The 14,421-nt window shown below is 45.6% G+C and overlaps 2 protein-coding genes across 9 annotated transcripts; one reads left to right on the top strand and one right to left on the bottom strand.

Annotated features, from left to right (window-relative positions):
• The first annotated feature begins 440 nt into the window (after positions 1 to 440).
• Positions 441 to 3,941, top strand: pym1 (PYM homolog 1, exon junction complex associated factor). 3 transcript variants are annotated; one of them, XM_061773097.1, is made up of 3 exons: positions 441 to 752; positions 2,960 to 3,053; positions 3,138 to 3,941. In XM_061773097.1, exons 1-3 carry the CDS (start codon positions 722 to 724, stop codon positions 3,646 to 3,648), a joined length of 636 nt encoding a protein of 211 aa, XP_061629081.1. In that variant the 5' UTR covers positions 441 to 721; the 3' UTR covers positions 3,649 to 3,941. The 3 variants fall into 3 exon arrangements, with proteins under 3 accessions (XP_061629081.1, XP_061629099.1, XP_061629090.1); XM_061773115.1 differs by lacking the exon at positions 441 to 752 and adding an exon at positions 1,213 to 1,752; XM_061773106.1 differs by lacking the exon at positions 441 to 752 and adding an exon at positions 1,949 to 2,209.
• LOC133477832 (transmembrane protein 198-like) lies at positions 3,334 to 13,396 on the bottom strand. Of its 6 annotated transcripts, none has more exons than XM_061773053.1 (6): positions 12,920 to 13,062; positions 12,516 to 12,806; positions 9,692 to 10,252; positions 9,490 to 9,614; positions 6,380 to 6,572; positions 3,334 to 3,469 (listed from the first exon to the last, which is right to left on the bottom strand). In XM_061773053.1, exons 2-5 carry the CDS (start codon positions 12,658 to 12,660, stop codon positions 6,423 to 6,425), a joined length of 981 nt encoding a protein of 326 aa, XP_061629037.1. In that variant the 5' UTR covers positions 12,661 to 12,806; positions 12,920 to 13,062; the 3' UTR covers positions 3,334 to 3,469; positions 6,380 to 6,422. The 6 variants fall into 6 exon arrangements, 5 of the variants coding, with proteins under 5 accessions (XP_061629037.1, XP_061629055.1, XP_061629045.1 ...); XM_061773071.1 differs by lacking the exons at positions 3,334 to 3,469; positions 12,920 to 13,062 and adding exons at positions 3,602 to 5,383; positions 13,262 to 13,396; XM_061773061.1 differs by lacking the exon at positions 3,334 to 3,469 and adding an exon at positions 3,602 to 5,383 and having other exon boundaries at positions 13,019 to 13,136.
• Between the last annotated feature and the right edge of the window lie 1,025 nt (positions 13,397 to 14,421).

Genomic DNA, 14,421 nt, shown 5'->3' with positions numbered 1-14,421 from the left:
TATTATGTTTGTGATGTATTGATGATGTCCATTGAATGGACAGACAAATTCCACATCACTTTACGTGATGAGATAAAATATACGTAAAAAAAAAATAAAATCAAAATATTCAAAGCTGAATGGTCCCAGCAGCCAGATATTTATCCCATTTTTTCCTTTTCATTTGACTGTTCCACGACATGAACACTATGGATCATTGTCTGCTGTTTTTGTTGTTTTTAGATTTTATTGAAATTGTGCATAATATGAATAACAGTCAGTCATTCCAGTTTGTTCAGGCAATATAATGCGTTATTAACAACAATATCCAAACACACACAAGTCACGATATTATAGTTTTAAAAAAAAGTATCAATGACAATGAATGAAATGTAAATAAATAAATAAATAAATAACAAAAGCTAGCAAGCAGACAGTTCCTCCTCCAGTTACACCTGGCAACCCTAAATCTGTCGTCATTTCCGCGCTCGGAGAAAGCGTTCGCTTGTTTTGTCGGCTTGCATCTCCCGATGACAAAACCATGTTCTCGCACACCTGCTCTACTTTGCCACTCGTTCTTGCGTTAACGTCGAATGTTGTCACGAGAGGGACCACCTCGAGGCCAACGTCATGAATTCATTATGCTAACGATCTCGTAGTCTCTGCCTGTTTTGGGACGCGCAGTGTGGAGCTCGGGGGCGACGTTGGGACTGACCCACGGAGGGCAACAGAGCTCTTCAAAATGGCAACCCCCTATGTTACAGATGAATCTGGTAAGCCCGGTGCATGTGGCACATTACAGTATATGTGAAAGGAAATAAAACGTAACGATCAGATATCATTTACTAAGCAGCTGCAGTTGGGGTCCGCGGTTTTATTTTCCAGCTGCTGCGTGTTCGGCAACAGCAACGCTGCTTTGTTTGAATGCAAATGACTTTCCCTGTTGTTGCTTGGAGGCTAGATGCTAGCTGCTAGTTAGCGGGATGCTATCCCGCGTCCTCTCGTACGAGAAGAGCGCCAAACTTCCTTTGAAACTTTTTTATTTTTGTTCGTGGTTGCTGTTGCTAATCAGTTGTAATATGAGCCGGTGGATGTGAATACAATTCAGTCCTGACACCAGAAGAGGGCCAGTGGGGTATGTTTGATTGAACGTTATGGTGGGGAACAGTGCTTGACTGTAGCATTATAGTGTGTTTACTAACTATATTCAGATACACAGGTTAATTGTGTACCTTTTGCTAGTGATGGCTGATTATGGAAAGTAAATAATGGAAATCATTTGATATTGAGATGAATGAATGAATGAAATCATGATGAATACACACAATTATTCATTGATTTCAAAACAGCATTCAACTACGGAAACTCAACTTTGAGTATAACGTAAAAGAACAACCAGAAAATAAATTAGTAACAAATGAAATAATATATTAAAAATAATAGCAAATAAAAAGAAATACCCGTAGTACCTGATGTGCGCGCCTTGGCCTCTTAGGGGCAGTGTGGCACACTTGCATTAAGATAATAAAGAGTAGAAGAAGCAAGTCGCGATATAACTTTATCCTTATCACTTGTTTTTCACAGATTTGGATTAAGATGTCTGTGAATATTGTCATATTACCAATCTGTACGTGTTGCTATGGCGTTTGTGTGTGCATATTCATTATTTGAAGGTGAAACCCTCCCATGACTTCCAATGCTTATTTTTGCTAGCCCGTCAATAGGGTTTTCCGTTGAGTGTTAGCATTAAGATGACGATGTTTCTAATACGAGGTGTGTGTTGTTTGGAAATATAGCGTGTGTGTCATGATTTTTGTTGTGTGTTTAGTTTTGCAGTAACTCCAACTGGGGTGTGAGTAAACATCTTGAAGACGCTTAGGCAGGGCAGAATAACGTTTGCTGCAAGCAACACAAGGCGCATTCAGGGTGCTTTTGCAATGCAGAAACATGCATACACACACCGCGCTGTTTGGCACATTCATCGTTTTTCTTCGATTGTAAAGTTTTTATGATGTTTAGGAAGCCAAAATCAAAGTCGGGGTGAAATCTCAATTGATCGCCTAGCCCTACGGCTTCTGCCTTCTAGTGGAAGAGCATCTAATTGCTCTGCTGGTCACAGATAGCCGACCGAGAGAAAGGATTTGCAGTAACTATATCATCATTTTTGGACCAATTAAGTGGAATTGGATCATTTCTCTCAGCATGCTCAGAGATGCTTTACAATATGCAGGTACATCTCAATAAATTAAAAAAAAGTTCATTTATTTCAGGACACATACATTATATAGATTCATTACACACTTCCTGCCAAATTTCTGTGTTAAAAATAATTGTCATTGTTTCTTGATTGTGTGTTACGCAATAGTTTTTCGAGATGGTGAATTTGGGGTCAGTAAGTTGAGTAAGCGCTAATCATCAAAATTTTGACACCTTCAGTGCTGTGAAAAAGTATTGGCCCCAATGATGAAGTCACCATTTAAAAAGAAGTTGTTCACTTGGGCTATATTTGTCTGATATTTATCTTTGTTTGATGATCTTAAAGTGAGGAAAGGGGCCAATAGTTTTACACAGTACTGTATATATGAAAAAATCATGAACTATTTCACTGTGTCGTGCCGCTCTATAATATGGAATTTTAATGAAACTACCCAACTAAATTAAGCTTTTGACACCATTCGAATTCATTGATGTACTGTACCTGTATTTACTTGTGCAACCACATTACCTCATTTGTTCCTCTCTAAAATATTGAATGTATTTATTTTATCATTTGAGTTGTTCGGGTTATGGGCCACAGTAATGATGCAAAAAGTTTTAAAATAATTTACCTTGCTCTCATTTTTTTTTTAATCACCCAAAAATCTGGCATTTGAACCGAGGTGCATGGACTTTTTATATGTTAATGGCACAAATGTAAGCTTTATAATTGTGTTTGCGTCCTTGACAGTTCCCTTCAATGCTATTTGTGGTTGTTCTTTAGGAAAATACATTGCCGCCACACAGCGACCGGACGGTACGTGGAGGAAACCGCGGCGGGTGAAGGAAGGCTACGTCCCCCAAGAAGAGGTCCCAGTGTACGTGAACTTCTTCCCAACAGCTTTATGGGATGATATGTGTTTTTAGTTTTGTAACGTTCGGATTCGCTCTGTGTGTTTCAGTTATGAAAACAAATACGTGAAGTTCTTCAAGAATAAACCAGGCCTTCCACCTGGCCTGAGTGCATCTGATGCCGAGCCACCGCACCAGCAAAAGATCCCGGGATGTGCGGACAACGACACCGCTGGTCTCTCCAAGTCAGTCAAACGCAACCTGAAACGTAAAGAAAAGCGAAAACAACAGCAGCAGCAGCAGCAGCAGGAGGAGCAGGAGCAGGAGCAGGAGCCGGAGGAGAACGAGGTCGACGTGGCGTCGCTCGCTGACGCTGTTGGGAATGTGACCATCTCACGGGGCGGTGAGCACTCACTCAAGGTGGCGGCGGCAGAGGATTCCCCTGCAGTGGAAAAAGCCAAGAAAATGAAGAATATGAGAAAGAAGCTGCGTCAGGTGGAGGAGCTGCAGCAGAAGGTGGACTCGGGGGAAATAAAGCAGCCAACGCAGGATCAGTTGGAAAAGTTGGCCAGGGCGGCGGCTCTGCGAGACGAATTAGAGCAGCTGCAACGCCACTCGTGAGAACGGACAAACTTGCTCGACGTCATCCTCCCTGATTCCAGCCTCCATTTTACGTCTTCATGATGAACACTGAGTCGTGACTCATGCCAAGTCGGCCCATTGATTTACATTTTACACTCAGCTTGGCCCCGATGTTCAGTTGTAAACATCTTTAAAAAAACAACCTATGTTCTGTCTCTTCCATTTTATACCTTTTAAAAAACAGTGAAAGGAAGTGATTTGTTGACGTGTGTGCTTTTGGAATGATCACAGCCAAGGCGCCATCTTTATTAAAAGTACATGCTGCAACAAAATGATCTTGTTCTGATTTTCTTTGGCTCACAAGCAGCAGATTGAACTCCAGTTGGACCCCTGCTCTTCGCGTAGCATTGAGACTGAGCCCGACTGGAAAAAATCGCGGCGCCTTGAGATTTGACTGACCTGACTTGTTCAACTTGTATCTCAAGGCACCACTGGTGAAAAGCCATGAAGAATGGACGAAAAGTGATCATTGCCTGTATTACCAGTTGAAGCCATAAATCTACCACAAGCTATGATCCCCAAGCTCTTGGGAAGTGCCTCAGGGTATTTCAAATGCTTGCAAACACTCTAGATCATATTTTGCCACAAAAAACAAAAGTATGGGAGTTTTTCTACCAATCAAAATCTCCGAATGTTGAACTGTGACTATCAGGCGATCCATTGAAGTCCAACTCACGTGACCGCTGGTGAGTTTGGGGGCTTTTACCTTCAGTCTCTTTCCCCTGATGTCCTTTCAAATTCAGAGTATGCACTGGAAGATTGTGACCAGTCGAGAGAAGAAACTTGTACGTACCCAAGAGTTCAACATACGTCGAAAAACACTTTACGTAATGAAAAGCTACTTGTGTTTACCCTCAAGTGGTAAAACAGCGATGGTATGTGCGAACTCTTTTACCCGTCGAGTTATTACACTCCACATTTATACATCATACCTCAAAGTGTGGTACGAGTAGTGACTGAGGCACTGACTACGTCACGTGAAAAAGAAAATCAATGTCAACTCAAATGGAACAATTGAACGTGATCATAAGTTTGTGTTTACTATTCACATGCAGTGGAAAGGAAAGACCACCAGGGGGCAGTGCGGCCTACCCTGACCGCGCGTCACTGGGTGCGAGTACCACTGGTGGTACGCGAGCTCCCTCTCGTGGTATGTGAAAGAATCACTGCCCAAGTTCAGTTCAGTGATATTATATTTTTAAGTTCTAAACGTTTACTCTTTAACAACTGTTTGTTTTGATACATTAAGGTGCAATGTTTACTTTATGTACAACAGTGCTAATGTTCAAACTGCACAATGTCAGTGGCTTACAATAATATGAAGTTATGAAGAACCTTTTTTTTCTTTTTTTTTCCTAATGAACCCGTAGGCCTACTATGCTGCTGTATTTTAATGATTGGCATTATGGCGGTGCTCGGAGAGCAAATTTTTTTTTTCGGTGTAAAAAGCTTGAGAACCAAGAAACCGTTGACTTTAGAAATGAAGTTATTGCTTGTTTATTTGCGACACAAACATGATGCCAGAATGACACGTGAATTGTGGTTGTGAGAAATATGTACTTATGCGCTAAGTTTTGCTACTTTACACAAATACAAAGTTTTGAATGCAAATAAATGAACTCGGGTGTGTATTTTCTTGGGGCGTTGAAATGTGTCCGGCGCATCAAGGCCGTAGGAGACGATGGAGTTCTCTCCGCCCGACCACCAGGGGGCACTAGAAATTCAACACAAACTTAACTCACGTGCACAAGCATTGTGACCTGTCAAGATGAATTTCAGTCAATGCCACTTTCAAGGTCTTTCAGTGACGACTTGTTTTGGTTATTTCTTGAACAAAAGGGTCATTTTGCCAGTGACGTGGGCGTGTGCAAAGAAAAGAACACTACCTACAAAACAGCAGGCTCAGTTTTGTTGTCACATCTGGCACAGGTTGCAGGGTATAACGAAATCTCAAGACTACCAATGCAAAACCATAACTTTTGGTGCACTAATTCTTGGGTGTGATCGGAAAAAAAGAGGAAGAAAGGCGTACAGAGCCTGAGCATTCATAGTGCAAAGTGTACCCACCTCCCAATGGCATGGCAGATGCTGATTTCCCAGACACAGTGGCGCCTCAAGATACGAGGTTTTCGAGATACGAGCCTTCGTTCAGATGATTATTTTTTTTTTGCTTCAACTTGTGGGTTAAATGGCATTAATGATATTTCCCTTTATTTCAATGGGGGAAGACTATCTGAGATAAAAGCGTTTTAAGTTACGAGTGTGGTCGCAGAACAAATGAAGCATGTATCTCAAGGCACTACTGTATCACAAGTTAGTGTGGATTAGGAAAGTACCACATATTGTTGCTTTTTAAACAGTAAAGCATGGTTGCAAAATCATCTGTCAAAACCGTTGCGTCATATGTTTAAAAAAGATATATCTTCATCTTGTTGATAGTGTTGTGTGGTAATTTACAAACTTTTACATTGCCAATGTATTCAGCTACGTTTGGGGTGTTCAAAAAGAAATCAAGGTTAATATCTTTTTTTGTAAAGAAAGGGCCTTGTTGTTTGTTTTATAAAAATATGTGTCATGTGTGCCACATATTTTTAACTGTATAGTAGAGTCAGTCGTATGACATGATTAAATGAATAAAACATTTCTTTTAGTAGAATGAAATATTTCATATTCATCATACCAAGCGTGTTTGTTTGCATGTGCAAAAAACCTGCAAGAAGGGGACCGTCCCACGTGGGCGAGGGCAGTTCACTTCACACCATACAAGCTGGCGAGGCTGCGGTCAAAGACACCGTGGAGCCTGTTTCAAAGTCAAAGTCGACGAGAGCGCGTGCGATGGCGCCGTCGCTGCTCGTGGACGAGCACGTTCCCGCCTGGCGCTCCTGCAGGCTGCGCAGGTAACTCTGCGAAGAAAATCCGAGTAGGGCTTCATTGAGGGAAAAATGGTGAGGAAAAGTGGAGGGCTATTCAGATTTCGGGTGAAATTTCAGGATGAAGCGAAAAGGAAATGTAACGGGTGTTAAAATGTGAACAGCATGAAGTACTGTACTGTATACTTGTGGAGGACTGTTCAAATACCAATTCTTCTTCTTTTCCTTTGGGCTTGTCCCTTTCGAGGTCGCCACAGCGCGTCATCCTTTTCCACGTAAGCCCATCGCCTGCATCCTCCTCTCCAACACCAACTGCCATCATGTCTTCTTCCCTCACGACATCCATCCACCTTCTCTTTGGTCCTCCTCTCGCTCTCTTGCCTGGCAGCTCCATCCTCATCATCCTTCGACCAATATACTCTCTCTCTCTCTCTCTCTCTCTCTCCTCTGGACGTGTCCAAAGCATCCAAATCCGCTCTCTCTAACTTTGTCTCCAAAACATCGAACCTCGGCCGTCCCTCCGATGAGCTCATTTCTAATTTGATCCAATCCGGTCACTCCGAGAGCGAACCTCAGCATCTTCATTTGCTCTGCTTCCTGTTGTCTCTTCAGTGCCACTGTCTCGAATGCGTCCATCATGGCTGGCCTCACCACTGTCTTCTATACTTTGCCCTTCATCCTAGCAGAGACGCTTGTGTCACATAAAACACCCGACACCTTCCTCCACCCGTTCCAACCTGCTTGGACCCGTTTCTTCACTTCCTGACCACACTCACCATTGCTCTGGACGGTTGACCCCAAGTATTTCAAGTCCTCCACCCTTGCCATCTCTTCTCCCTGTAGCTTCACTCTTCCCCCACCACCCCTCTCATTCATGCACATATATTCTGTCTTACGTCGGCTAATCTTCATTCCTCTGCTTTCCAGTGCATGCCTCCATCTTTCTAACTGTTCCTCCAGCTGCTCCCTGCTTTCACTGCAGATCACAATGTCATCTGCAAACATCATGGTCCACAGGGATTCCAGTCTCACCTCATCTGTCAGCCTATCCATCACCACTGCAAACAGGAAGGGGCTCAGGGCTGATCCCTGATGCAGTCCCACGTCCACCTTAAATTCTTCTGTCACACCGACAGCACACCTCACCGCTGTTCTGCTGCCCTCGTACATGTCCTGTATTATTCTAACATACTTCTCTGCCACTCCAGACTTCCTCATGCAGTACCACAGTTCCTCTCTGGGTACTTTCTCTAGATCTACAAAGACACAATGTAGCTCCTTCTGACCTTTTCCATCAACATCCTCAAGACAAATAATGCATCTGTGGTACTCTTTCTCGGCATGAAACCACAATGTATTCCTTTCGCCTCTCCTCGGTCCTCTCGGTGTCCCACTTCTTCTTAGCTAACCGTTTTCCTTGTATGATTTCCTGTACTGTGAGGTTCCACCACCAAGTCTCCTCCTCTCCTTTGCTGCCAGAAGATACACCAAGTACTCTCCTGCCTGCCTCTCTGATCACCTTGGCTGCAGTGGTCCAGTCTTCTGGAAGCTCTAGCCGTCCACCGAGAGCCTGTCTCACCTCTTCCCGAAAAGCTGCACAACAGTCGTCCTGTCTCAGCTTCCACCACATGGTTCTCTTCTCTGCCTTTGTCTTCCTAATCTTCCTCCCCACCACCAGAGTCATCTTACACACCACCATCCTATGCTGTCTAGCCACACTCTCCCCTACCACAACCTTACAGTTGGTAACCTCCTTCAGATGACATCGTCTGCACAAGATGTAATCCACCTGTGTGCTTCTACCTCCGCTCTTGTAGGTCACCCTATGTTCGTGCCTCTTCTGGAAAAAAGTGTTCACTACAGCCATTTGCATCCTTGTTGCAAAGTCTACCACCATCTGTCCCTCCAAGTTCCTTTCCTGGATGCCGTACTTACCCATCACTTCTTCATCACCCCTATTTCCTTCACCAACATGTCCATTACAATCTGCACCAATTACGACTCTCTCTCTGTCTGGGATGCTCAGAACTACATCGTCTAGCTCCTTCCAGAATTTCTCTTTCACCTCTAGGTCACATCCTACCTGTGGGGCATAGCCACTAATCACACAATTTCAAGTTTCAGCCTCATCACTCGATCTGATACTCTTTTCACTTCCAAGACATTCGTAGCCAACTCTTCTTTTAAAATAATCCCGACTCCATTTCTCTTCCCATCTACACCATGGCAAAATAATTTCAACCCTGCCCCTAAACTTCTAGCCTGACTGCCTTTCCACCTGGTCTCCTGGACACACAATATATCAACCTTTCTCCTAATCATCATGCCAACCAACTCCCGAGATTTTCCTGTCATAGTCCCAACATTCAAAGTCCCCACATTCAGTTCTAGCCTCTATGCTTTCCTCTTCTATTTCTGCCGAAGAACCCGCTTTCCATCTCTTCGACTTCGACCCACAGTAGCTGAATTTGCGGACGTTGTTAACCCGGGCCACGACCGATCCGGTATGGAATTCTTCGGATGAACGCTCATATTTGTTTGGCAAGGTTTGAAGCCGGATGCCCTTCCTGACGCAACGCTCTGCATTTATCCGGGATTGGGACCGGCCTACAGTTTGCATTGGCTTGTGCCTCCCATAGGCCTGCATTACGTTAAATAGCAATTCGCACCAGGAAATGTATTGGTCGAGTCATGGCTCAAACACCTGTGGTGAAGTTTGCCATTGCGCTCCTTTTCACGGAAGTACGAAAAGACTGAACAATCGTATCTGTGCATTCCAAAGTTTCGAGAAGGTCAAATTAGGTTCACCTGTAAAGGTTATAGTGTATTTGAAATTCATCCAGAAATTTCCCTTCCAAGCTGAATATCCAGTAGTTGTTTTCGGGAGTAGTTTATTTCCACAGAAAGTTCAAATCTTTCTCATCAAGTGTTACTTTGCTTGTAAACGGACCGGTGCAAGGACGTCCCCAGCGTAGCGTTTTAGAGGCGGAGGCCCACGCCGACGGTACTGTTGCCTTCTTCTGAATTCTGCGTATTTATGCTTCTTGGCACGTTTCTTCCGATTTTTATGCGGAGCTGCGGAGCACACGAATATGAGAGTCATGACGAGTGGAGAGCGGCATATCTGACAAGTGAAAAACAACAACCCTCACCCTCTGTATGAGTCAACTTCCACTGTGTCAACACGCCTGTCAGGCCGAAAAGAGGGCAAATCCCAGTTATGACCCAGTTGAACCAGCAGAGTGGAAGTGGGGATGCTTGACAAAACATATCATAAACCTGATCGAGCAGCATAAAGGCGCCCACCAAGTAATCCACGCACAGCATCACAGTGGTGGCACCAAAAAAAGATGTGTATATGATGACAAACAGTTTCTGCCACTGCAGCGTGAGCACAGCCGTGGCAATGCCGGCAGCCATGATGACGCTGAGGGGCACCCACACGGGCGCCACGCTGTAAAACTGTCCAATAATCACGAGGGTGCCGCAGGAGAGCAGGCAGCCCAGCTGGAGGCCGCAGAGGAGGAGACCCAACGTGGACACCAGCACGCTCGCCAGGCCGCAGAGCGCCCCGGCGCCGAGGCCGATCCCGGCTTTGGTCTCGGCCCCCGGGTGGACTTGCGGCGGGGGCTCATTGTGGTACAGCCACAGGACGGATGTTGATCCGAACAGGAAGCCAGAAGAGAAGATGACCATCTTGAAACAGCGGTACCCTGTCCACATAACACAGATGGAACTCTTTTGAAAGTCGACTTTTGGGGTGCGAACAAAATGCATGTCAGTTCTGAGGGTGGCAGTTCCAATCCTGGCTGTGGCCTTCCCGTGCGTATGCCTGGGTGTTTTTTTCTCCGGATACTGTGAATATTTGTCCGCTTCTTTGTTCATATCGCCCAAAGTTAGGCGGCCCTAATGAGGATTCTGGCCAAGTCTGACAAAGGTTTGAGCTTCTCAAACTCTCGCTTAGAGCTCTACGTGGCACCGGATAAGCGCAAGAAAATGGAAGAACGGATGGATGGAGGCGGCACGGCGGACGACCGGTTAGAGTGTCGGCCTCACAGTTCCGAGGACCCGGGTTCAATCCCCGGCCCCGCCTGTGTGGAGTTTGCATGTTCTCCCCGTGCCCGCGTGGCTTTTCCTCCCGCACCCCAAAAACAAAACATGCATTCATTGGAGACTCGAAATTGACCGGAGGCGTGACTGTGAGTGCGAATGGTTGTTTGTTAGTATGTGCCCTGCGATTGGCTGGCGACCGGTTGAGGGCGTAGCCCGCCTCCTGCCCGATGACAGCTGGGATAGGCTCCGGCACGCCCGCGACCCGCGTGAGGAGAAGCGCGACAGAAAATGGATGGATGGCTACCAAACCACTATGGGGGCAGGGGGTAATTGATGACAGAGAGGGTCATTTTTAAATATTGACAAATACAAAAGTGGCACCAAGGCCCATTTTCTCGTTCAGGGCAAAATAGCAGTTGCTGGAATAGCACTCGGGCAGGCAGGCAGGCTCTGTCTGTCTGTCTGTCTGTCAGGGGTTTTCCATCATCAATCATAACCTTCTCTTTACCCTCTCTCCTGTCACCTTTTGTAACTTACTTTAAAAGCTCACTTGTTACATTAAAAAAAAAAAGAAATCTGAACTAGAAACGTAACTGACTGATGTTTCCTGTGCAGCCTGAACTAATGTTTGTGTATATTGAGCAATTCCAAATAATATGTACAAATCCAGATCAACTTTGAAAGCCGGGTGTGTTTGCAGACTGTCACATGACTTCAAGTGTGACGCAGCGTGCCGCGACACAGCAACACGAGCTCTGGGCTGCACGTTGACGTGTCACTTCCTTTGCCGCGCCCAATCAAACCCATCTGTCTCCACCTTCCGCCACTTGCCACACTTCCATTTCCGTTGGTTTTTTCCTTTGGCTCGGACTTTTAACAGCAGCGGTTCTCCAACTTTTCACAGCGAGTGTCCCATTTCCCCCAAATATATAGCTCTCCAGCTACGCTGATGACCGACATTCAAAGTAGCGCATAATATTAAATGCCCTAGCTCGTAACTGGCTACTATTACCTCCTGAAGTGGAAACGCTAACATTGATTCAAATTCAAAGCCGTGCCCAATTAATAAACTACTACAAATATTGTTTCTCATTTATTGATCAGATTTTAAACCCTAGTTGTTCGTTGGTAGAGTTGAAATTGTCTCAGTCAGGTCAATGGTTTAAGCTTTACATCGGTGTTGAAGTATACATTATTATTGTTCAATTATTCTTGGAATTTCTACGGGGCATATTCAACTGCAATTAACTGCCTCTAATCAACGTTTCACTGCGATCAAGTTGTATCTGATAATCATACCAGAACAAATAGATTGTATATTTGACATGCATAGTTGACGGGTTTTCATTTGTAAATGATTGGAAATGTTATTTGTTATTTGACAGTATATTTGAATGCGGGTGACATCCTAAGTCAAAGACAAGAAAATCTCGCCTGGGAAGCGCGGCTCTGTTGGCTGCACGTACGCGGCAGTAAATATCAGATCTCATAAAACACGGTTCCATTCCATTTCCTTTTGTTACATTGCTGTGATATTTGTCGTACGGTTGCCGGTGCCATCATTTGAATTTCGACCTTATATTTCTCAATCATGGTTGGTTGTCATGCACAGTCTTAGAACTGATTACATATTGATACAAGTATTATATAACTGTATAAAATAACAATAGTGAATATAATATAGACATGTGATGAATACTTTTTTTTAGTAAGCACCTTTCCGGTGAAGGTGTGGCTTTTTGTTTTCATTTTTGGCAAATATACTTTGGATTTGATACCAACAATGCTTGAATTTCATTGGTGGTTATTTGTCGATTTGATTATGACGTCATTTAGTCCATATACACTGCAAATCACTGTGAGTCTCATGGCGGGATGATGTGTAGCCATTATTGAGGTCATGGTGAGATGTTATTCACATACCCAGGAAGCAGTAGATGAGGCCGAACGAAAGGCAGACGAAGCAGACAACGGACGGGACGAGCTCGTGGCGACTGCTATTCTCAAACATACGTACATCCACCTCGCCGAGCGACTCCTCAGTGGCGTTGACGACTGTAAATGCCATCTTGGAGCCGGTATCGCGATGCCATCCGCGCGGAGCCAACTTGGTCACGGTGGAATTGGCAAGCTGGGACGTCCGTCCGTCCGTCCGTCCGTGCGTGGAGATTGACGTGCAGTTCACTTGTTTTTTTTGTTAATCTCGCGGAACACCTGCAGAAAGAAAACAAATGATTTTCCTGACAGCTATTCAGACAGTGCCTTCCTTTTGCGCTTCCTCTCAACATTTTGCCCGCATGCAGGATACAGATGAGGAAATGACCCACAGGAGGAGCACACTGTCGCTGCTTTGAACACTGCGGTACCACACGGAGCAAATTCCACCAAGCAGACGTGCAAAGTGGGTTTTGAAACTATGTACTCACAGGGACGCTGACGCCGGTCTTGGCTTATTGTGAGACGAGAGCCAGATAAGCCGTTCAGGCACAGCTGACGTTGGGCAAATTGAATTAGAGGAGCTTTAGTCCTCTCATTTTGGAAAAGGGCTTCATCCGCAATGGAAACACTTTTGAATGCACTGCAATTACTCTCCACTATTTTCTTTTGTGTTTCTCATGAGACACTGAAACCTCAACGCAACGTGTTAGCGGATATACGGCAATGAATACCATATCGAATTGAATGAAGCCTCATCCTCGTGGTCATCAGACAGAAAAAGTGTCCAACTGCAGCACTTTTGTCAGCAGAGTGTGCTTTTCCTCTGCAAGCGTTCCGGGTGTGCGCTCGCGTGAAAAGCCGACTCTAGGGAGGCACCATCTGGCCCCAGCGACATTGTGAGGCTCCTGCCAAATCCAAGGCCCAGCACCTGAGAGTTCAAGCTCTCACTACCCATAATCCTCCCGCGCATGAGACTTTGCCCCTGTTGGAGGACAGCGATTCCCCGTAGAGCCTCCCCAGTCTGGGAAAAGACACAAAATGCAACGAGAGCACTCAAGCGAGGACCGAGGCATTCACATCCATGTAACCTTTAGTTACGAAACTCACAGTGTTGGACTTTTCATCCTCTTGTCTGAACTTTAATATTCTAACTTTTTAACACAATTTCAAACGGTCACAGCAAGTTTTGTTGCCAGTACCCCACAGATACTCAATGGAAATTGATGGGAAGCAAAAAGCCTGGAAGCCGTTAGGGGTTTGTGTCCCAATGGTCCGAGGAGCTAAGTTGTCTAGGGCTTCACGCCCCTGATAGGGTCACCCATGGCAAACAGGTTCTAGGTGAGGGACCAGACAACGCACGGCTAAAAGACCCCTATGATGAAAACTAATAATGGATGTAGGTTTCCCTTGCCTGGACGCTGGTCACCAGGGCCCCCCTCTGGAGCCAGGCCTGGAGGTGGGCCTCGAAGGCGAGCGCCTGGTGGACGGGCCTGCACGAACGGGGCCCAGCCGTGGGCTCACTGCCTGTGGGAGGGGCCATAGGGGTCGGGTGCAGTGCGAGCTGGGCGGCGGCCGAAGGCCGGGACCTTGGCGATCCGATCCCCGACGACAGAAGCTGGCTCAAGGGACGTGGAATGTTACCTCTGTGGCAGGGAAGGAGCCCGAGCTGGTGTGTGAGGTTGAGAAGTTTCGACTAAATGTAGTCGGACTCTCCTCCACACACAGCTTAGGCTCTGGTACCAGTTCTCTCGAGAGGGGTTGGACTCTTTTCCACTCCGGAGTTGCCCACGGTGAGAGGCGCCGAGCAGGTGCGGGTATACTTATTGCCCCCCGGCTCGGCTCCTGTACATCGGGGTTCACCCCGGCGGACGAGAGGGTAGCCTCCCTCTGC

The sequence above is a fragment of the Phyllopteryx taeniolatus genome, chromosome 1 (assembly GCF_024500385.1).
Source record: "Phyllopteryx taeniolatus isolate TA_2022b chromosome 1, UOR_Ptae_1.2, whole genome shotgun sequence".
NCBI lineage: Eukaryota > Metazoa > Chordata > Actinopteri > Syngnathiformes > Syngnathidae > Phyllopteryx > Phyllopteryx taeniolatus.
This window is presented reverse-complemented; position numbering and strand designations above follow the sequence as displayed.